At 35.2% G+C, this 25,007-nt stretch overlaps 3 protein-coding genes across 3 annotated transcripts in view; all 3 read right to left on the bottom strand.

Annotated features, from left to right (window-relative positions):
- LOC113233316 (lactase-phlorizin hydrolase-like) overlaps nt 1-670 on the bottom strand; it is a 14,885-nt gene extending 14,215 nt beyond the window's left edge. The window contains exons 1-2 of the mRNA XM_026468406.1: nt 616-670; nt 256-392 (exon numbers count right to left, since the gene is read on the bottom strand). Of these exons, the coding sequence (XP_026324191.1) occupies nt 256-392; nt 616-638 (160 nt within the window). The 5' untranslated portion in view covers nt 639-670. The remainder of the gene's footprint in view (nt 1-255; nt 393-615) is intronic.
- Nucleotides 671-7,095: 6,425 nt separating this feature from the next.
- Nucleotides 7,096-10,992, bottom strand: LOC113233315 (myrosinase 1-like). The gene is made up of 5 exons (XM_026468405.1): nt 10,788-10,992; nt 9,338-10,002; nt 8,944-9,252; nt 7,996-8,234; nt 7,096-7,401 (listed from the first exon to the last, which is right to left on the bottom strand). The coding sequence occupies exons 1-5, from the start codon at nt 10,990-10,992 to the stop codon at nt 7,149-7,151; spliced, it is 1,671 nt and encodes a 556-aa protein (XP_026324190.1). The 3' UTR covers nt 7,096-7,148.
- A 5,071-nt stretch (nt 10,993-16,063) lies between these two features.
- The window catches only part of LOC113233314 (lactase-phlorizin hydrolase-like), an 11,445-nt gene continuing 2,501 nt past the window's right edge, over nt 16,064-25,007 (bottom strand). The window contains exons 5-11 of the mRNA XM_026468404.1: nt 24,430-24,668; nt 23,419-23,574; nt 19,806-19,942; nt 18,681-19,345; nt 18,294-18,602; nt 17,253-17,491; nt 16,064-16,566 (exon numbers count right to left, since the gene is read on the bottom strand). Of these exons, the coding sequence (XP_026324189.1) occupies nt 16,407-16,566; nt 17,253-17,491; nt 18,294-18,602; nt 18,681-19,345; nt 19,806-19,942; nt 23,419-23,574; nt 24,430-24,668 (1,905 nt within the window). The 3' untranslated portion in view covers nt 16,064-16,406. The remainder of the gene's footprint in view (nt 16,567-17,252; nt 17,492-18,293; nt 18,603-18,680; nt 19,346-19,805; nt 19,943-23,418; nt 23,575-24,429; nt 24,669-25,007) is intronic.

Here is a 25,007-nt window from a genome sequence, read left to right as displayed (position 1 = left end):
ATGTGTGTGAAAATAAATGGTTTAAATGGTATAAATGGTTTAAATGGTAACAGTTCGGCCACAGAGGTAGTTTATCAATAACTTCTGTCTACACATATCTCATCACTCGAGCACCAATCTGGTAAAATATTCGTCTACGAAGAAAACCTAATTCTACGTCATAATATTAAGCAGATGAGAATTATAAAACCTAATTAAAGGCATTTTACAAAAATATTTAGATCCTTTTCTCAGCCTTTTTAGCAACGTACCTACCATCTTCATTCCAAGCGCCTTCAACTTGATAGGAAGCTGTTGAAGTTCCGAACATGAAGTCGTTAGGGAATTGTCTCACTTCCTGTCGATTTTGAGCTGAATTAGAAGTTGCCAGGACGAGGCATGGCAACAGAACTCTACACGGAAAAAGAAAGTTGAAATGTGTATACGAGTAGATAAAGTGGCCGCTGTAGAGTACATAAAACTCCAATTAACAAAAAATGCATTTCCATTAGTTGTTCACTATAAGTCAATCTAATTGATTTTTTATCTTAACAGTGGTGGTCTGCCGTTGACATTACGTTAAAAAAGGGTTAAAGTTATGCTTAACAGAAATAAAGAATTACTCTAGGTACTCACAGTGATCGGATCGTTCGAAGCATATTGCTGGGCCAATTGTTTTTGTCTTAGGAGTGTTTCCAATGTTAATCACGTGTTTATAGTTGAGCATCTATTGTGATAATGTTTTTATCATTTCGATAAGAATATTTCAGAGTTTTTTTTTTAAAGTGCAATGGAAAACCGCAATCAAAAGTCTATATGAGTACAATCACCTAATTCGGATAATTCTGAAATAGTAACTATTTAATTAATGACTTAATAGAGGAATTAGTGGTCAACAACAAGTGAAACGATAACTAGCCCACGTGGATTTTAATTTGGTTAGGCTTTTTTATGTAAAATGTGAGTGCGCATTTTACCTCCATCTTACCTGATGGAAAGTGACGATAAGGTCGACGATGGAGCATGCGCACGTAAGCCGCTATAACGTCATCTACGAACAAGACATTATTTTTTAATATAATATATAACAATATAATATATAACTTTCTGTTATATATTATATTGTAATATATTTACATTGTATTCTTCTATTTTAAGTGTATAAATACGATAAATTAACCCCAACTATATATTCACAAGCATTTTTTTCCTAAAACACTGACAATCATGTTCCGATACTATAAAATGCAATTTATATTGTTATTTCTACAATATCCAGTTAACGTAACATGACCCAATTATTGGTATATAGTTTTTACAAAACGATTGTGCTTTTTAACCGACTTTAAAAAAAGGAGGAAGTTCTCAATTTGTCTGTACTTTTTTTTGTATGTATGTTACGCGATAACTCCGGTATTTGTGAAACCATGATTCTTTTTTGTTGGAAATAAGGTACCTCCATAGTGATCCCATTTCATTTTGAAGAAAATCATCCACCTCTAAGGGTGGCTGTTCACGCATGAAATTCATTTTTATAAATAGTGCATTGACTTACAATAAGTCAATGAAATAGTGCCTAAATTTTATTACAAGGAGCAATTATTTTAATGGTTGATTTTGCTATTCTCAAATTCACGGCGTTTTTCTCTCGCAATAAACATCGAGTATTGAGAACCGATTTTTATTCTCTCCTGTGTCAAGTCCCGTATAGTGGCGAACTAGGGGATGAATTCGGGTTTGCGCACTTTCCGGTAACTGATTTCAATAAAACTTGGTAATTATAATATGTAATTCCACGTACTTTTGAGGTCGGTTTTCTTAGTAATCTGTACTGAGATTACATATTCTCCGATTGTAAATTAACACTAACATTAACATTAAGATCAGAACTAGTATTAAGCTTAAATTTTTCAAAGTAGGTGTTTAGTTTTAAAATTAAACATTCATACCATTTTTTACTGTCTATATTTTCAAAATTACTTATTTATTTATTTACTTCACCAACACTATATGTTATAACATTCAATTATTTAACATTACAAAACAAAATGCTTAATGCTATAGCAGTTATAGGTAAAGCCATCATGCAATATAATAAGAACATGTTAGCTACTATTTATTTATTTATTTTATTATACAAACAGATTACAAATTAGCTTAAAGGCCCATTTAGATGGAGAGAGTTTCTCACACGCTTCATGACGAAAACTCGTAGGCGATTATCGTAAGCAATAATCGCCATAAGATTATCGTATCTTAATGTTTACATTCTGGCAAGAACTGAAATCACGCCTACGATTATGTCAGACGAGATTCGCAAGCAACTTAATCGCCTCCTCGACTGTTTACACAGAGAAATATGTATTAAGGAGATTCTTGCTTACGAATTTTCGACTTGTCTAAACACGATCTCGTATGACATTTCTTCAAGTTCATACGATTATCGTACAAATCGGTTCCAATCGTTTTGAGTGCGAGAATCGCCATACGAGTTCAGTGATTATTGCGGTATTGACTATGGACATATCGAAATGACGCAAGAATCATTCAAATTTGGAACTGCTGATAATATTAAGTTCATTGCATTGTAGAGAAATATACATTTTTTTCTTTTTTTCAAACTTTTTAAAACATTTCTTAATACAAATTATTTTTTCGTTCTCGTTCCATTTATTCTTGTCTTAGAAAAGCAGAGATAATCAAAACACCCTCGCGCACTGCACTCGTGGTAGAAATGGCTGGCACAGAAACTCGAAATACGATTTTTGCTTTCGAGTTCTGTTTACACGGAGACGTTCAATATTGAAAGGCGAGGCGATTATCGCTCACGTGGACGGTCGATAATCGCAAATGTTTAGACGAGGAAAGTTTTTTATATTCTTTCAATAATCGTATCTTCGAGACGAGAAACTCTCTCCATCTAAATGGGCCTTAAGGCTCGAACAGTCGCGAATGACTTTGACGATTTGACCTCTAAGCAGTATAGTAACAATTTCATACGCCATCTATCGACCACTCGCTTGTACTCACACAGTCAAATAAAGATAAGTTGTAAATCAGAATACAGAAGAGTCATGAGTGTTTTTATGCAATCTATACCTACGTTGTTTTCCCTCAGAGACATTTGAGAATAAACCACCGTAAAAATAAACATTACGTAATATTTTAGGGTAAAAATCGTAATAGCATGAATAGTGAAAGTATTAGGTAAATCGTGCAATGATTCGATCGTTACATCCTATGAATTAACAACGAATATTACTATTTTCAACTATAAAGGAGAAGTAGAAAAGAGTAGTAAAATTAAAACAAATACTTTTATTCGCTATATTTTAAATGCATTAAACAAACGTCAATATTTACTAATTAATTATGCGTCATTGAAAGCATAACTTTTATGTATTATGTATTCAATTTGTTTTATACAATACGTAAATAAACACCACTTAGATTAATAATAAAAAAAATAAAACTGATTACGACCAATATATATAAATATAATTTGTTTTTAATTGATGGAAATTTCAACAATTAGAAGTACACAGTACAGTGTAACGACACGTATTTTGCGCGAGATTAAATAAATATACATTAAAATAGGTACTTTATTAACTAAATTGTATTATATATTTAATATATATAAATTAAATTAAAAATAATTGAAATAATTGAATTATGAAAATTACGATCAATTGATAGTAGAATCCATCACAACGTTCGTAGTTCTCGCTTTCTAGTATTTGGTACATTTTGATATATATATATATATATATATTTAACACAAACACAAGTGAAATTAATTAAAAACAGCAACTTTTTGTGGCATAAACCCGCTCAGAAACATACACACAGTCCACTCGTTTAATAATAACACTTAACCTATGAACTATATAAGTTAAAAAAGTGACCAACACATTCTGTATGAAAATAAATTATCTATTTTTTTCGTGTAAATTTTATAAACAACATGTTTATAAATTTTAACGTTTGCATGTAAAGAGAAATGGCTTTTTATTCAATTTGAAGGACGTAACTGTAAAATTTATTTTATTTCGTAAGAAGAGCTTAATAAATTGTAGTTTTGCTAAATATATTCAATTATTTAATGACTACTAGCAATCATATTTTTTTGTGATTATTGGACTATTATTATTATCAGGAATTTAATTTAAAAGGACCCTAATTCGTCATCTAGCACTTGTTCCAGCCTTAACTACTTAACTAAGAAGCTAGTGGATTCAACACAAGAACTAATTCTTGGGCATGTGTTAGTTTTCCTTATACAGGTTGAGTCAATAAATGTATTGAATTCAATACGTTAACTTCATTAACGTGTTAATTTATTAATTAAGAGCTCATGCCAAAAAAGTTTTGACGCTGGCTCCGCCCAAATTTGTGAATCAAATATATGCCCGAAGTTCACAGGAGATGTTGAATTTTGCGCATTAAAAGTACCAAATTCGTTTTAGCGGAATAACTCTGAAACTAAAGGGATTTAAAAAAATCCGTAGTGACAGTTGTCGATCATGCATAAATATAATTAATTATCTAATTTTTGTCCTAATAACCTGTAACATTTCGAGGATAAATCGAAATGTGAAAATTACAGGTTATTTCGTGATTTTTATCTATCGAGGAAACTTTATTGTTTTATGTTTCTGATTAATGTCTATGCTTGAATATATCGTGTAGTTACTCATACAATATTTTATTTTTAACTTTAAAGTGGATATACCCCTCTAAAATCAAATTGAACATTAGGAATTTTTCCTCTGCTCCCTCTTAATAGTTAGATCTACTTTGTTAATGAACAATGACAAAGGTAGATTAATACAATTAACTCAAAGAATTTATATTTAGATTTTTTTTGTTTATTTGTTTAAGTTTTATGTTTTTTCGCGTAAGGTCTCTTTTTAGTGAAATTATTATTACACTACTATTATTAATTTACTATTTCCATTTGTATCGATCAATCATGTCAAGCTTAAAAGAATATAAATAGTATTATTAAACCAAATAAAAAAAAGCTAATTAAAAAAAAATTAAATTAAAAATAATTGAAATAATTGAATTATGAAAATTACGATCAATTGATAGTAGAATCCATCACAACGTTCGTAGTTCTCGCTTTCTAGTATTTGGTACATTTTGATATGCATAAACTACCGTCGATACCACGACCACATAAATAATCATAATCATATCATTTGGTGGTACAAAAGGTCTTAAAGCTATTGTTACATTCCAACATAAACCCTGTAAGGACACTGCAATTAACTTATCTCACTATACTAATATTAATAGATACTAATAGGTACACATAGATTTATGTCAACTTAACTTACTATACTAAATACATAATATCATATGCTTTTACTATCGAAATACTCCTTTAAGTCATAGAAACAGTTCGAGAGCACGTAACTTTTCAGAGCATTTGCGGACATGTAATTATTTTCAATGTTTCTTATTCTAAGAGATATTTTTAACTGACTTCAAAAAAAGGAGGAGGTTCTCAATTCGACTGTATGTTTTTTTTTGTATATATGTTACGTGATAATTCCGATGTTTGGGAACCGATTTTCATGATTCTTTTTTTGTTAGAAAAAGGTTACCTCCATTGTGGTCCCATGTCATTTTGAAGAAAGTAATTCACCTCTAAGGGTGGCTCAAGCATGAAGATTCATTTTTATAAATAGCGCCTAAATTTTACTTAAGGAGCAATTATTTTAGTGGTTGGTTTTGTGGCGGCTTTAGACGCCGCCTATTATCACCGGCTGGCTGTGGCAGTCTCTTTGGACGAGAGTCGCCAAGGAGAGTGGCCGTAAATGTTTGACAGATTTTTATTTACATATATTGTCATGCAGCGATTGCAAATTGTTTGCTGGGTTTGATACAAAGATTTTGTGATACCACGAATCATAATAATTATATCGCCATTCACAGAGTTCACGAGGCCGTTTTATTGTTTGTTAGGGGAGCAATAAATTCCGCAAATTGGTGACCCCGACGTAATTTCTCGGCGGCCTCGAACATTTGCATGAAAAGTCGTGATAAAAGTTAAAGAAAATAAGTTTATTAAAATTTCTAAATACAGCGAAGAAGATGAAGTAAAACAAATTACAATTACATTACAAATTAATATAAAAAAAAGATACTGCCACAGCCAGCCGGTGATAATAGGCGGCGTCTAAAGCCGCCACAGTTTTACTATTCTCCAATTCAAGGCGTTTTTCTCTCAATATACTTTGAGTAGTGAGAACCGATTTTTATTATCTCCTGTGTAGGGGCGAACTAGAGGATATTTCAATAAAACTTGGCAAATAGACATAATTCCACGTACTTTTGAGGTCGGTTTTTTAGTACTCTGTACTGAGATTATGTTACATACTTTTATTGCCATATTGTGTGCACTCGAGCTAACAATTTCTTTATTTGTAAAAGAACCAATCAATTTGCTTCGTGGTCTCAAATTAGCTACATAAAGATTATCACTTCACATATACTTTCTGACAATACTGACAATACTTTCTTCCGTGGTCGATACATTGTATGTATTTTTAAAATGCCCTTTCGTAATGCACCCATAGCACCTTACCCACCTAGCACGACAGCTCATGCTACAAAGCCCGCATTACATGTTGGCCGAGCCCAGGGGCCCTACCATGAACTCTTATACTATTCAGTTTGGGATCTAAAATGAATCGTTGTGAGATAGTGCTACATAAAGTGTAGCACTACATAAAGTGTAGCACTATCTCACAACGCTTTTTTGTCGTTACGAACCTATACTGAACTGTAATAAGAGTTCATAGTAAGACCCCAGGCCAACGCAAGTGTAGGCAAATTAGCAAGGTAAGATTAACATAGGAGACGGTATTTGGAGTTCCAAATGACAGGATCATTCTGATAAAACTCCAAAAACTTGAAAATATCTTGATCTGAACTGACCGATATTCAACTTCTAAACAAAATTACGTCGGTCAATTTTTGTTCTTAAATTTATTTTATTTTTAATGATTTTCTCGTCGATTTACGCACTTAGTAACAGTTTATTATATTTTATTTGATCCAAAAGCTGTCACCATATTGTAATGAAACGCCACGTTCGCTAAGATTTATTTATTTATGTATAGCCTCACATGCATAATAGACTATCATAACACTATTTACGTTTGATCAACTTCTACAAATAACACAATTATGCCAGGTTGAAGGAACTGCATGCAACGTTTACAATGTATACAGCTATCATAGTCTTGAATGTCCTTCGTCGATATAGTCATGGCTGTGGTATCTGGCTCGTAGTTGGGATTCAACTTGTGCGTGCGCGCGATCTCTTTTAAAATAAACGCTGACTTACGCGGAGTGCGTGTGCGCTCCGGGCTCTCAAAGTCTACTGCATACAAGCCAAATTTATGCCTGTAACAAACAAAATATATATAATATATTATATATATATAATAATTATAATAAACTAGTGGAGTAATTTCACAAAAAACAATTGAATATCAATTCAATAAAAATTTAGAACCGATTAAATAGTTAAAAAAACTAATTTACGTATATCCCGCTCTCCATTCAAAGTTATCCATCAGAGCATGCAGTATTCTTTAATATCAGAGCCCTCTTCAACAGCGTCCAGTAGCGCATCAAGATACTCGAACTCGGGACATTCTCATCCAGTGTCCACAATGAAAACCGGTGAGGCATCATGATTATCAATAAAACATAAAGACATAACGTCGTCTTAGAGTGAAAAACCTCGTATGTGATTTCTATGTAATTTTTCAAGACGAAGATAAAAATGTGGTGTAAAATATAGTAAACGCAATAATGTTTGTAGTTAGAATTTTAATAAATGAAATTATCTCTCTTTCAGATACTACATTACTTTAACAATATATTTGATCAAGAAGCTTATAAGTGTTTCTTAAAAACAAACTATGTGAAAACGCGTATGAGAGGTTTTCACTCAAAGGCGGCGATAAAGTACTTAAAAAATGTCAAGCTTACGTGTATCCCTTCAACCATTCAAAATTGTCCATCAGAGACCATGCAGCGTAACCTCTAATGTCAGATCCCTCTTCAAGAGCGTCTAATAGTGCATCAAGATAGTTTAAGAAGTATTCGATCCGGTCATTATCTTCCATACCCCCAGTCGTAGTAAAACCATTCTCAGTGACGTAGACAGGAGGGTTGTTGTATTTCTCCCTGATGTATGTCAACAGTTTGTAGAATCCCCATGGCACTTCCTTATTGGAGAAACCAAAATGTTTCGGTAATTTGTGAAACGAAACAAAACTTAATAAAACTTTTGGTTCATACTAGTCGAGTCTTAAGTAGAGTATATGAAACCAAAAACTGTCGTAACCCAAAGCGTGAATTACTGAATGAATGAATGAATATTTATATTCTCGTTTATAAATGGATAACTAAATATTACGTATAAATAAAAATAATCACATTATACGCAATAAGATCCATTAAGTATTTTTTTAATTTTCAAATTGTATTATACTGTTTTTGGCTTCATATACTCTACTTAATTGCTTTCATGTGCGATTTGTATACGCGATCAACTAATTTTGTTTAATTTAATATTACGAGAACGAAGTGGACCCGATGATTCACAGCGGAAAGTGGTAGGTGCAGATGCGTGCAATTTTGTTATTGCATTTTATATGAATAAATAAAGAAGCATCAATCTTTTAGACTTAAATGCTTTTAAACCAGTTTAATCTGCAACTAAAACTAAACAAACAAAATTTCAAGGGTTATGAAAAAAAATCGGTTGCTCGGATGCACAATCACTTATTGCAAATTTCGTTACACTGTCAATAAAAGCAGCGAAGAAAATAACTAAAAACATTTTGCGAGATCCTAAGTTTCATTTAATGATAGTTCTCGAAATCCACTGAATAAACCTGCCCTTATGATAAAATGCTTGAAGTATATCAGTACCTTTAACCAGTCAGCCGCACTAGATTTCCATTCAGCAAGCTTGTATATTGCGATATCTTGATCATCATATAGAGACGGAGCGTCATACATATTATAGACAGATTCATTCCTATATATAAAGTTAGTGCTATAATGATTCAGTCCAAAAAAGTCGGATGTGCCTTTAATGAGATCTATTTCTTCTGGAGATAGCTCGGGTAACCTGGATCTTGGAAAACCTTGGGCGGCGCTTTTAGCTGCTACTTTTTCCTTTATCACTTGTGGATAATCTCCTGTTTCCGAGAAGATAGGGTGGGCGTAAATACCCCACTAAAAAGTGAAACTACATAAAATAAATAACATACAAATAACAGTCATGTTCAATATAGTTATTTCTACTTCTGCTAAATTTTACCTCAAAAGCTGCTGAGTCTTCGGCGGCTTCAGCGTGTTCTTGAGATTCAGGTTCATTACAACTAGCGCTGAAGGAGATACCAATCGTTCCTCTTTTCAAAGACCTGAATTCCTTATCGTACATGTGATAGGTTTTGGCGTGAGCTAATAATAAATTTTTCGCGCATATATATTCTGCTACGCCTGGTATTTTAAGCAACGGGGCCATAGTACCAGATCCGTAACCTTGATGACAAATTTCACGAGGCTCATTGAAAGTAAGCCACATGTTTACTTGGTCACCGAATTGTTCGAAGACAACCCTCGCATAGTCCACAAACCAGTCGATTATGTAGGGATTGGTCCATCCTCCCATGTCTTGCAGTTTCTGCGGCAAATCCCAGTGATACAAAGTGACCATGGGTTCGATGTTGTATTTATGAATTTCGTCCAACCAATTCCTATAGAATTCCACAGCCTTTTCATTTATGTTGTCGGGGAAACTTGTCGGTAATAATCTAGACCACGATATTGAGAGCCTGTAGAAATCAAGGTTAAGTTCTCTCATCATCTCGACGTCTCTTTTGTACAAATGGTAAGTATCAGCAGCGACATCTCCATTATGGCATTCACTAATCAAACATGGTCGGGCATGGCTTATAGTATCCCAAATACTTGGCGTTCGACCTGTAAATAAAAATTACACACATGCACTCAATAACACCTACTAACGTCTACATCAGTGTTGGGCAAAATTTAATTGTTCTGGCTAGGGGTTTTTCAGGGGGTGAGTTAGGGCGTGAGTCTGGAGGTGGGTTAGAGTGTGGGTAAGGGGTGGGTTAGGGGATAGAATGTGTGTGGGTTAGGGCGTGGGTTGGGGGGTCAGGGGTAAGTTAGGGGTAGGTTAGGAGGTGGGTTAGGGGGTGAGTCAGGGGGTGGATTAGGGGGTGGGTTAGGGTGGATTAGGTCCGCGGGTGGGTCAGCGTGTGAGCGGGTGGGTTGTGTTTAGTAGGTGGGTTAGGGGTTGGGTTAGGGGTTGGGTTAGGAGGTGGGTTAGGGGGTGGGTTAGGGGGTGGGTTAGGGGGTGGGTTAGGAGATGGGTCACTCACACCTGTCCGCCCCAACCGGCCCCCCAACCGGCCCCCCAACCGGCCCCCCAACCGGCCCCCCAGACGGACGCTCAACCGGCCCCCCAACCAAATTGAATGAATTGAGAAAACCGATTGAATTGATTTTTTAATCTGATTGAATTTCTGATTGAAATTTAATTGATTAACGCCCAACACCGGTCTACATATACCTTATCGCTCGGGTCCCGTGCCAATTGGAGTTAAGATTTTTCTGTATAGGTAGAAATCTTAACTCTTAGGCGTCTCGACTTAAGTCTAGGCGTGTGTGAATCAAATAAAGTTTCATTAAGTAAGCAAGTGTATGTGCTCAATGGACATAATTCATTCTTCTTCACAACATACCATCTTCGTTCCAAGCGCCTTCAACTTGATAAGAAGCAGTTGAGCTTCCGAACAGGAATCCATTAGGGAAATACCTCACTTGCTGCCGTTTTTCAAGTGAATCAGACGTCGTCTGCGTGAGGAATGTCACCAGTACACTAAGCGATAAAAAGAAAGACGGTGAAATTCTTCTATTCTTTACGTAGATACGTGACTGTTTAAACATTTACCACTTTTCATGTGCCGATAGAGACAAAAATGTGTTCCTATGAGATAAAATTGATTGCATATTTGAAAAACTAAAGAATGAAATAAATAAAATTAAATAAATAATAAAAACCTTTAAACCTTTATTGCACATTGTAAAATTATAACAACACAGTACAGTAACCTAAGTACCAAACAATAAGCTAATGCATATATCTAAGGAGCAATTTCTTTCAGGCAACCTTGGAATACAAATTTAAGAATTGGAAAATAATAATAATAATAATAATAATAATAATAATAATAATAATAATAATAATAATAATAATAATAATAATAATAATAATAACATTGACTTAGTAAGTCAATGAATAATAATAATAATAATAATATTTATTAGTTGTCGACTGTGTGTCGAAGTAGTTTATTATGGAACAGCAATTTTTTTTTATAGTCGTGGGCCTATTACATTTACCTAAGATAATACTACTTTGATTTTTTTTCAAAAACGGTACCAATTGAGCTAAATTATGACAATACATCCCGCAACTGGCTGGTGCGCACGGGCATCGCATACACTGCCACTCACTGCGTCCACCAGCGCAACCGATAGCGGGCTTTACTGTCGTTGACACCATACACAATTCTGCCACAGATGAGACCTTCTCCAAGGTTCTCGAATTCACACAACCGACTGAGTAACTTTAATGCCGTGACGTATTCGTCGATGGAATCATATGATTATAAGAAATTTTTTTTACAGGCGAGGGCCCATTACGTTAATATGATATACTTATAAGCACTACCTTTTTAACTTTTTTTAAAAAGGTTCCAGAGCTAAATATAACAATACATAATATAAAATATTATATACTCACAGTAACCCCAACGTTCGAAACATACTGCCGTGTCACCTGTTTATATCTAGTGTTCGAATCTTACGTACGTATTTATAGCAGGTCATCTTTTTTGATAATTTTTTATCAGTCTGATAAAACATTTTTCTTTCACGACTTTGAACTTAAATGGTAATAATCTCAGTACTAAAAAAACCGATCTCTAAAGTACGTGGAATTACATCTATTTGCCAACTTTTATTGAAATAGCCCCTAGTTCGCCAATACACAGGACTTGACACAGAAGATAATAAAAATCGGTTCTCATTACTCAAAGTATATTGAGAGAGAAAAAAGTCTTGAATTGGAGAAAAGCAAAACCAACTATTAAAATAATTGCTCCTTAAGTAAAATTTAGGCGCTATATTATAAAAATGAATGTTCATGCGTGATCAGCCACCCTTAGAGGTGGATGATTTTCTTCAAAATGAAATACGACCACTATGGAGGTACCCTCTTTCCAACAAAAAAAGAACCATGAAAATCGGTTCACACATACCGGAGTTATCGCGTAACATACGTACATTAAAAAAAATTAAAAAAATAAAACCTACACCTCCTCCTTTTTTGGAGTCGGTTAAAAAGGAACCCTAATACCTGTAATCAAATTTCAGAGTCTGTTTATCACCACTGATTATCTTACAAATTATTACTAGAGTAAAACCAGGATAGATGCCGCAGTGGGATAGGTGCCTCGTTTTCAAAAACCCAAGTTTCCAAAATCGCAACAAAGAATAATTAATTTAAATAAAAGTAAAAACACCACTCATAAAAGTCTCTGCAGCGCTTCGTGTGGAATAGATGCGTTTAGCTTGATCATGCGTTAATGTCCGCAACGAACACGACAAACAGTCCAAGGTGCAGGCGTTAGGTCAAGTAGGTATTATTTCGCATATTCGTTACATCCTGTATACCAATTTCTGCAGTACTCTACGTACTACATAAATACTGCTTACCGTACCAACGTACATTAATTCAATCAAAAGAGGCACACGATACACATATTATTTATGTACATTTTAGTAAAGTAGGCATACAATAGCTTGTATAAAATTGTAATCAAGTTGTCTCTTCAGTTTTTAATCTTCCAACGAATCATTATTTTTATCAAAGAAGCTGAAACTTTCTTTACCCACTTTTCGGCACTTGTCTCTACTTATGAATAGGAGATTTATTTGAGATTTGTTTATTTGCAATTAAGCTTCGCTGCGAGTCGAGCAAGTAATAACATTTGACATGAGTAACGAAGATTGTAGTCAGAATTTAATAAGTAGCAATAGATAATTGAAAGAGTTGCGTGTGCAAGTAGAGTGTGCAATGCCAAGACCAATACTAAGACCAGGTGTACCGACGCGAGATCAAGCCCTAGATTGGGATTAGTCTCGTCTTGGTCTTGCATTGGACAGCACCAGTCCCAGAGTGTCGAGAGCAACGATAGTACCCCTCAGATCTTTGCGATTTAAAACTCTGAGTGACACTGCACTGTCATGGATAAGCGTCATAGTTCGTTTATCATCAGGCGCACAACTTATTCATCTCGTTACTATAATATTGGTATAATAATAAAAATTGTAATCTTGCTCTCTTAAATAGAGTTCTGATTGCTGATTATTTCAAAGTTATTAAGCAATTAATGTAGAGTACATTCAGTGCTATGACTGAATGTACTCAAGTACTCGTACTCAAGAAGAGCTGTGACTGACTTTTCAATAACAATTGTATTTGTTATACTACGAGTACATCTACCTGCCTGCCTGCCTGACTCCTACAATTTTCGCTCATTTTTTTCTAACGACAGCCTATATTTCTTGCGATAATACATTTCTGTAGGTCATAAGATAAATCTATATATTGTTTTTATAACTTCGTTGTCGAGCTTCTGAAAATTGCATTCGAAAAGTTGCGTCACTTATTTATAGTCTGCAATACAGCAAAGCGTATTTTTATTTTTTAAGCTTTCATCCAAATCGTCGTTCAGTAGTCATGATGTGAATAAATCTCTTATTTACTTTCGAAACAACCGATCGTTCTCATACAAATTCATAATTTTCTTAAGTAACCTACTCGAACACTAAAAAAGAGAGTAGTTACATTTTTGTACTAATGTATTGTATGTTATCGGAAATATGTTTCATAAGCCACTTGAACTTGTTTGTGCCATCTCTTGATGTATGAAGATTAAAAGGCAAACTATTTGAAGAGTGGTGGCGAGGAACAAATTTCAGATGATAATGGTGTTGCTACTATCGGTCACGATACGAGCACAGGTATCCATTTTTATATAATATATAGTTTTGTCTGAGGTCATCCAAACAACATGGGGGATTTTTAGTATTTTTATTATTATTTTTTGTTATTTACAACCTGGTGGGGGTAATAGTTAGCAACGTGGGCACTAGATATGATCGTCCGATTCACAGAAAGTCAAAATTTCGAATGTACACACTCCAGCACATCAACCTACACGTTGACGTATCTTGTTCCGTTGCACTGAAGGCGATTTTCGAACAAAAATGTCTAGTCTCATGTGCCATTGTCCGTATTACGAAATAAGACGTTCTAAATTGTTTCTAGGAGTTCTGGATGACGGTTACGAAATTGAATTCGTTGCTTTGGTACTCATAGTACAGTAAAATCCTAATTTGAGACTAAGTAATTAGGGTGGTTGTGTGGCACATAGTTGTTGTAGTTATTATTATTTTTGTTAAGGTCATGGCAATCGAGTTCTTAGGTTTTCGCGGTTGTTTCACATAGGAAATGAAACAATTTTTCCGGATTTAATTTTTTCTTTAATATTTTAATTTAATCGCGTATATTTGTTTTGTCAAACAAATACACGCACGCCAACACGCACACACACACACAAACACACACACACACACACACACACACACACACACACACACACACACACACACACACACACACACTTTCCGAAAAGATATGGTGGATGTAGATGCCCCACTCAAAAGGGAAACACTCGTATAAAAATAGGAAGTAATTAGTTTTAATATATTACCACTATTATTAAATTTTACCTCGAAAGTTCTTGAACTCCGTAACCGTGATGACATACTTCAAGAGGTTCGTTGATGAAAGTTCCGAACAGCAGCTTGATTTTGATTGCCTCTCCCGATCGGAAACTGTGTCCTTTCCTAGTCGAGGAGTATAATTGCGATTCACAACTGGCCGATCGGAAGCTTTTAACATTTCTAATCGGAACAATAGTTGATTTCATTCACAAATTAGAAAGATATAGTAGGAATAGGAAGGAGACTACCCGATCGGATAGATTCCTATTTGAATCAAAATCAAGCTTCTGGAAGCTGTTAGGGAACTGTCTCACTTCCTGTCACTTTTGAGCTGAATTAGAAAATGTCAGAGCGAAGAATGACAACAGAGCTCTACGCGTAAAAAGATAGTTGAATATGTAATGTATGTATGTGTAAAGTGCAATATGTAAAAGTGAATGTTGTAGAGTATATAGTAAAACTCCAATTAGCAAAAATGCATTTGTTGTTCACATACTGTACTTCTATCCATTTTTTTTTTAATAATAGTGGTGATCTGCTAAGTTTATCAAATTAAACAACATGTTGTTGACATTACTCTAAAGAAAGAGTAAAACTTGTGCTTAACAACAGTAAATAATTACTCTATGTACTCATAATAACCGGACCGTTCGAAACATATTACTGTGCGAATTGTTTTTGTCCCAAGAGTATTTCCAATGTTCAAACGTGCATTTATATAGCTGTGAATCTATTGTGATAATATTTTCATCATTTCATCATCTAGCTGATTGCGGTTGATACAGGATATATTGGTATTGGTTTTGTTGTTACTGATTCTGTTGATATTGGTTTGTTGATGTTCAGAATGAGCTTTTACTGCTACTGCAACTCAGAAATGTACATGAACAATAATGAACAGACACGTACTCAATTGTGGCACGTGGGTCGTTATAACAGGTAATGTTAATAGAAATTACGTGCAGTTATATTGGCACACGTGTCACAATTGAGTACATGTCTATTCTTAAAAACTAAGACCACGATATACTACAGGATATATTTTATCTTCGATAAATATAACTAAAATAACACACATAATTATTAGTACTACAAAACTTGCCATTACTTTTGTACTATTTGTACTATTGCTGTTAAAAAAGACACATCAAGCACATCAAGCTTGACCCTTTGAACTTTGAACCGTTCAATCGTAAGCGATATAGATTTGGATATGCACTAAAAAGATGGATAAGATTTGTATTTGTTTTAATTTAATTTTGCAACCAATTCATAAACAAATAAAATCTCTTTTTAATCTTATTTACTTATTACAACCATAATAAACATAGATTTATTAAAACTGAATTGTGTAACCATTGTTGACTGATCATCAGGAACTTTACGAAGTAGTATATTAATTTTGTACTATTTACGTTTTTATAATACGAGTATTTGTAAAAATAATATACCTAATTATGTCCGTTTGAGAGAATGCATGCAATGTTTACATTATATCATAGTCTTCAATGTCCTTCGTCAATAGTCATGACCGTGGTATCCGGCTCGTAGTAGGGATCCAATTTGTGCGTGCGCGCGATTTCTTTCATAACAAAGGCTGATTTACGCGGAGTGCGTGTGCGTTCCGGGCTCTCGAAGTCTACTTCATACAAACCGAATTTTTGTCTGTTACAAATAAAATTTAAATTAACAAATGTAAAGTCTCATACTAAAGTCCTATCATTGTTTTATCTAATTTTTCCTGACACTCAACAGGGATACCTAAATGTAACATAGAAACAAAATATGTATCTTTTTCCTTTAAAAACAACTATCGAATCACCCTATAGATTTATTACGAACAAGTCGTGCGCCTGGTGGTAAGCGACTCGTCATAACATGCACTTACATGGAACTTATCAACTTATGTCTCAGGGTGACGGGCGCAGCAGCAGTGCGCCTCAGATCTTTGCGATTTAAAGCTCTGATTGGCACTGCAACTATTGTGGACTGGCGTGTAGCTTACCATCAGGCGCACGACTTGTTTGTCCCGGCACTAGATATTATGAAAAACAGTTCCAAGTGCCTATATTTTGCTCTATATAAATTTTCATATAAAAAGCGACTTATAAGCAGATAGCGTTATAACGTTATTCAGGTTACACGGATGTAACGGCTAGAATACAAAATGTACACTAAGCACACAATTACAGTGGCCATTTCTATAAATTCTAATATAGACTATTTAAAAATGAGGTCGTGTGACAGATACAGCATTCTGTCGATTATCGAAGTTTTTCTGATACTTGGTTTTTTTTTTCAGAATTCAAGGCAGGTAGAACAAATGAAATAATGAAAAAAATCAAACTTACGTGTATCCCGCTCTCCATTCAAAGTTATCCATCAGAGACCATGCAGTGTATCCTCTAATATCAGATCCCTCTTCAACAGCGTCCAACAGTGCATCAAGATAATTTAAGTAGTACTCGACCCGGTCGTTATCTTCCAGACCCCCAGTCGTAGCAAAGCCATTTTCAGTGACATAGACAGGAGGGTTGTTGTATTTCTCTCTGATGTATGTCAAGAGTTTGTAGAAGCCCCATGGCACTTCCTTATTGGAAAAAGTAAAATGTTTCAAACAAACACAAAAACAAAAAAAACTTTTGTTTCATACCAGTCGAGTCTTAAAATACACCAAATTGTCGTAACTCAAAGTTGTGAATTTCTAAATGAAACCAATCAATATTTATATTCTCGTTTATAAATACTAAATGTTATGTACATATAAAAACAATCACATTATTCGCAAGAATCTTGTTACGAATAATATGATCCTTTCAGTATTCTTTTAAATTTTCAAGTGTTTTCTCAATTCCACAATTTTGAGTTACTACAGTGATTGGTTTAATGTGCAATCAATGACGAATAATGAAGTGCACACCATGATTCACGGCGAAATGTGGAAGGTACAGGTACGTGCAATTTTGCTATTACATCCTTTACGAATAAATAAATAGATACCAGACGATCTTTTAGACTTAAATGCTTTATTAATTAGTTTACTTCACTTCCAAATAAACTGTCTCCGTGGCCAGACGGTTACCATGCCGGACTGTCACGCAGAGGTTCGATTCCCGGGCCGGGAGAAATATTTGTATAGCTTACATGTATTTTCCTCGTGAGTTTGAGTACAACTTGCACCTGCGATACATCGTTAATGCGGAGCTATGAGTGTGTGCGTTAAAAAAAATTTCAAGGACTATGACAAAAATCAGTCGTTACACTGTACAAGAAGCGAAAATACAGTTTTTAAGAGCCTAAGTTAAATAGTTCTCGAAATCCACTCAATAAACGTGGCCTGTGATCTTATGAATAAATGAAAAAAAAAAATAATTCAAAAAGTGTATCGGTACCTTTAACCAGTCTGCCGCACTAGATTTCCATTCAGCAAGTTTGTAAGCTGCAGTTTCTTGATCATCATATATGGAGGGAATTTCATGCATGGTATAAACAGATTCATTTCTATATATAATGTTGGTACTATAATGATTCAGTCCAAAAAAGTCTGATGTGCCTCTAATGAGTTCTATTTCTTCTGGAGATAGTTCGTGTAATCTGGATCTTGAATAACCTTGGGCGGCGCTTTTAGCCGCTACTTTTTCCTTTAATACTTGTGGATAATCTCCTGTATCCGAGAAAATAGGGTGGGCGTAAATGCCCCACTAAAAGGTAAAATTACATAAAATATAACGTACAAATAAGTGTTCAATATAGTCATTTCTAACTATGTTAAATTTTACCTCAAAAGCTGCTGAGTCTTCGGCGGCTTCGGCGTGTTCTTGAGATTCAGGTTCATTCCAACTAGCGCTTAAGGAAATACCAATCGTTCCTCTTTTCGAAGATCTGAACTCCTTATTGTACATGTGATAGGTTTTGGCGTGAGCTAATAATAAATTTTTCGCGCACATATATTCTGCTACGCCTGGTATTTTAAGCAACGGGGCCATTGCACCAGAGCCGTAACCTTGATGGCAAATTTCACGAGGCTCATTGAAAGTAATCCAGATGTTTACTTGGTCACCGAATTGTTCGAAGACAATTCGCGCATAGTCCACAAACCAGTCGACTATGTGGGGATTGGTCCACCCTCCCATGTCTTGCAGTTTCTGCGGCAAATCCCAGTGATACAATGTGACCATGGGTTCCATGTTATATTTACGAATTTCGTCCAACCAATTACTATAGAATTCCACAGCTTTTTCATTTATATTGTCGGAGAAACTTGTTGGTAGTAATCTAGACCACGATATTGAGAGCCTGTAGAAATCAAGGTTAAGTTCTCTCATCATTTCGACGTCTCTTTTGTATAAATGGTAAGTATCAGCAGCGACATCTCCATTATGGCATTCACTAATTAAGCATGGTCGCGCATGGCTTATAGTATCCCAAATACTTGGCGTTCGACCTATAAAGGAACAATTACACACTCAATAACATCTGCCTAGATATACATTATCGCTCGGGTCCCGTGCCAATTGAAGCATTGGGTGTCACAAGGGCGTATCATGTAAAAGTGAGATTCGAGAAAATTTAAAATAAAGTATAAAAGCCTTATATTTTTTAATATTTATAATATGACTCTTATATACTTTATTATTCATTTATTCCATGATTTAGCTAAAAGATTCAGGTGGTATTATTACTTTAAAACAATGAGAAACATTTGAAAAATTTTTTTTTTCGTTGTCCGCCTTTGTTGCACCAAACTAGTAAATTAATGGGGCGTTCGTTTTATCAATTGGAAACAAGATTTTTTTGTATAGAAACCTTAATTCTATATCATAGGCGTGTGTGAATAAAATAAAGCCTAATTAAATCAATAGCATGTGCTTAGTAAAAGTAATTCATTCTTCTTAAAAACATACCATCTTCGTCCCAAGCGCCTTCGACTTGATAAGAAGCAGTTGAGGTTCCGAACAGGAATCCATTAGGGAAATATCTCACTTGCTGTCGTTTTCCAAATGAATTAGACGTCGTCAGCGCGAGGCATGACACCAGTACACTAAGTGTTAAAAAAAGATTAAGAAATTGTTTCTACTATATAAGTACTTAGATATGTGACTACGTAACCATATATAACGACTTTTAATATGCCGTTAGAGATATAATATATATATAATCTGTGTAATAGGTAAAAGTGGATGATTGAGCATGCTTAAAAAATGTAAGAACGAAGAATTACATTCAAAAAGTACAATGATGAAAATATTCACACAATGTTTATTTTCTTTCAAAACGCTACCAGTTGCGCTAAATATGACAATACCTAATGTAAAATAGTGTATACTCACAATAACCCCAACGTGCGAAACATACTGCTGTGTCACCTGTTTATATCGAGTGTTCGAATCTTGCGAACGTATATATAGCAGTTCATCTTTTCTGATAATCTTTTTATCAGTCTGATATGAATTATCATAAGCATTTTTTAAGAGTTTCGAACCTAAATGGTAAAAAGGAAACCTTATAATGAAATTTCAGAGAGTACATAACACTCTCGCTGACCCACACCAAACATGGTGCTGACATGTTTCTGCTATGGCGCTGACACATTTCTTCTGGGTTTTAAATAGTGGCATTATATATGTTGCAGCAGCATTTCCCCAGAGCAGTCCATATCGTAAATTAGAGGCTACATAAGCGTGATAAGCACGAAGAGCAGTTTTTTGTGATATAACGTGTCCTTAGCTATATGTTTCATTTCTTCGTATAATCGAAAGGGATTCCGCTCTCAACATGCGTACATAGAACCAGTGTTTTTTGATAAAATTACAATTAGCCTGATGTATCCCAATGCTGGGAAAAGGTCTCCCCCTGATCCCTCCATGCATCGAAATTTGCTGGAATCAAATTCCATTTACTCAAAAGTAAAAACAAAAGTTAAAAACAAAAACAATCTTACTCGCTTTAATCAAGGACAAAGGCCGGTGTCTGACGATTTCAATGTTATTAAGCAATTAATAATAGTTCAGGTCACATTCAGTGACAATGATAATTAACACGTGACCATAATAAGAGCTATAACTGACTTTCAATAACAATTTCATTTGTTAAACTACGAGTTGGTACATTTACAGAAACTTGAGGTCCTACAGCTTTCCCTCATTTTTTTCAAAATAGAGTCGATATTTCTTCTGATAAAGGGTGCTCAGAGTAACCTTTTTTTGTATTACCAAGTGACCGGACGAATAAATTGACACGCGTGTCCATAACAGTTGTACCATCCACTTTTAAATCTCAAATATCTGCGAGATACTGTCGCTGCGCCCGTCACCCAGAGACATGACTTACAAGCGCCTGTAATTTCACAAGCACCTTTACCCTTCAAAACCAGAATGCATTAATGCTCACATTACCGCTTGGCGGCAGAAATAGATAAGCTGGCAGTACTTCCTGGACGAAGTCTTTCACGAGGACCTCTACTGCTACTTAGGATGCTATAGTGTCCATTTCCGTTGACCGTTCGAACTAAAATATTATGCACATGTTAGCGATGCGAATTGCACGCAAGTCTGGAACTGGCTTAATTATATTATTTTTGTACATACCATCTCTAATTACACCTATCAAATTTGTAACTACATCTGTGGCCGAACAGTTACCATACTGCATTGCCACGCACACATGTCCCGGATTTGATTCCCGGGCCGGGAGAAATTTTTATATAGCCTTTTTTTATATAGCCTTCATTTATTTCTCTCGTGAGTTAAGGTGTAATTTGTGATTGCCTATGTGTCTGTCCACGGCATCCACGATACTGGGTTTCCCTAGTGTGGGGTTACGGGCGTGTGCACGTTATTATTATTATTATTATAAAATAACCAAAATCAAAGGAGTTCAAAATAATATTTTAAATTCTTATCCACATGTTTACACGATGTAAATCATAGAATCACACTATATTAAAATTTGAGCAATAAATCGCATTTGACAGTGCGTCATTCACATGCACATCACATCTTTATACTAATATGGTATTTATATCTCGACAAAAAATCTAAAATAAAATAATTTTTAAACCTTCATCATACTTCATGTAAGGTACAAAATCTTCGGTATGCTATTTCTACTGCCACTTGGTCGGTTTCTTTTTATAATCACATCATACCTCACTCGAAGAATTTCTGATAATTTCTAATTTATGTTAAGACAAATCTAGCATTTAGTAGCAGTAGAGCTCCTTGTGAAAGAGTTTGTCCAGAGACGTACTGCCCACCTTACCTATTTCTGCCGCCAAGCAGTAATGTCAGCATCACTGTGTTCCGGTTTGGAAGGATAAGGGTACTGGTGAAATTACATGCACATAGGACTTGTCAACTTAAGTCTCAGGGTGACGGGCGCTGTAGCAGTGCCTCTCCCTCAGGTCTTTGCGATTTAAAGCTCTTAGTGGCAATGAAACTGTTATGCACAGTAGTGTAGCTTACCATGAGGCGCACGACTTGTTCTTCTCAACATCATTTATAATTGCACTATTTTCACCAAAATTTGCGATCACTGGGGAAAATATAACTGTAACCATACCATAGATCGCGTGCCTACTAGAGGGCGCCAGGTTATTGATTGCACCCGGGCGTTACATGGGATGGAGCGCCGGGACTGGCCGACTGATTGGATTTGTTACTGGATCTCTTAGTATTAGTTTATAGATAATGATTCTGTTTTATATTGATTTCCTGGTGTAGGTTTCATCATGATGTTTTTCTTCGCCGTTTGCGAGAGGTATTGCTTGTACAGGCCACAGGTCTCTAATCAGGTTTTAAGGGTTTTAAGGTAAAATTATAATAAAATTATATGACATTTTGTAGGTACACATTAATCTCAGTCATGTACTTAGGTTTTTTATGTAAAGAAGGAAGCAAACGAGCAAACGAACCGCTTGAATCCACGAACATCCGCAACATCGGATGCGCTGCCTATAGCTGCCAGCCTTTGAGAGCACTGTGGACACGCTTTTTGAAGAACCCCATGTCATAGCGCAAAGGAAATATTTCAGGAGAATGATCATTCATCTTGCAGGCTTAATGAAGAAACGAACGTGATGCCCGCGTGGTCTTAGAATGCTAGGCGTTTAAGATGTAGACATGAGCGCTACTCATTTGGCGGGAGGTGGGATGGTGGAAACGAGACGGTGGCACCAGTTCCAAAAGTTCCTCTGTGCCCTCCCTATTATAACGACGGTAGAACATACACAGAGAGCCAGCGACTCCCCGTTGACTAAGGAGCTCAATTTAGATAGAGGTTATTAGGTACAGATAAAGTGCTAAGGAGAAGGGTAAAATTAAAAGACCAATATGATCCTCTCTCTTTAAAATATTTTTTTTCAAACCATAACTTTGTAACCGTTATTAACTAATCATTAAACACGCTTATTAGGAAATGGATGAAGTGGTATGTTATTTATATCATCACTAGGAACATTATATATAATATGCCTGTTTGGGCTTTACGTTTGCAATGTAAAACGATATATATAGTCTTCAACGTCTGTCGATAGTCATGACTGTGGTATCCGGCTCGTAGTAGGGATCCAGCTTGTGCGTGCGCGCGATCTCTTTCATAACAAAGGCAGACTTACGTGGAGTGCGTGTGCGTTCCGGGCTCTCGAAGTCTACTTCGTACAGGCCGAATCTCTGTCTGTTAAAAAGAAAACTTAAAATAATAAAATAAATGTAAATTCGCGTTCATCGTTGTCTTATTTGTTTACTAATTTGTCACTCTTGTTGAGTACAATAATAATATACGTGTTTATTGAATAATTGTACATTGAATAAAACTAAAATCTAATTCGGAGATCCTTTCATTGTAGTTACACTGCTTACTTATCAATACCTATAATAATAACTTTAACCTACAATGTCGGTAGTTACGCTAAATATTTCATTGTAGGTGGTCACTTTACACACACACACACACACAAATGAGCAAATACTCTAATATTTCGATGTATTCGCGGTTTTCCGACGCTTACATTTCTTTACCCATTAAGGCTAAACTATGTACGCACATGTATATAATGAACATGTAGATACTATGTACGTATTGTATATGTATAACGCATCGGAATTATTAGTGAGTGAGTGAGCGTGAGTTTGGGTGTAATTTGTGGTTGTCTATGTGTGTGTCCATGGCACCCGCGATACAGGTTTACCTAGTGCGAAGTGCTATTAAAAAAAAATGAAACGTTCCAGGCGTTCCAAGCGCTATTTAGCATAAAACATATCGTGCCAGATAATCACACCTATTACCTGGATTTAAACCAGAGAATTTCCTAAAATGTCAGTACCCAACGAAAATCACTCCGGGGTACTACTCAAAACACCCAGACCAGAATCAAATGAAACTTGATGTCCCATATTGATTCTACTGGGTATCGAACCCGGAACCTCCTCAACGAGCGCCTACCGAACAAAACCATTGTTCGGTGGGCCACCGCTGAGCCACCGAGATTGCAAAAACAAAAAACAAAGCACTTAAAAAAATCGAGCTTACGTGTATCCCGCCCTCCATTCAAAGTTGTCCATCAGAGACCACGCAGTGTAACCTCTAATATCACATCCCTCTTCAACAGCATCCAATAGTGCATCAAGATAGGTTACGTAGTACTCGACCCGGTCATTATCTTCCAGACCCGTAGTCGTAGCATAACCATTTTCGGTAACGTACAGAGGAGGATTATTATATTTATCCTTGATGTATGTCAAAAGTTTGTAGAAGCCCCATGGCACAGCCTTATAGTACAAAGAAAAATATTACCATAAATGTTACGACGACGTCAAATTATGTGATTTAATTTTAGTAGAGTATCCTAATATAATATAATATAATATTTCAATAATTTTGTTTATTTTAGAAAGTACTCCGGAAATTTAATGATAAACAGTGTAAAGTGAAAGGAGTAGGAGCTTAACTTCGCTATTGTTGTCTTAGGTTTTCGTGATTGTTACACGTAGTAAATGAAACCATATTTGCTATTGTGTTTATAAGAATAAATAAAGAGATTTGAGATGATATTACAATAAAATTAATTAAATTTTTATTGAATTGATATTCAATTATTTTTTGTGAAA

This window comes from Hyposmocoma kahamanoa, unplaced genomic scaffold (assembly GCF_003589595.1).
Source record: "Hyposmocoma kahamanoa isolate Upper Pololo Valley unplaced genomic scaffold, ASM358959v1 78, whole genome shotgun sequence".
NCBI lineage: Eukaryota > Metazoa > Arthropoda > Insecta > Lepidoptera > Cosmopterigidae > Hyposmocoma > Hyposmocoma kahamanoa.
This window is presented reverse-complemented; position numbering and strand designations above follow the sequence as displayed.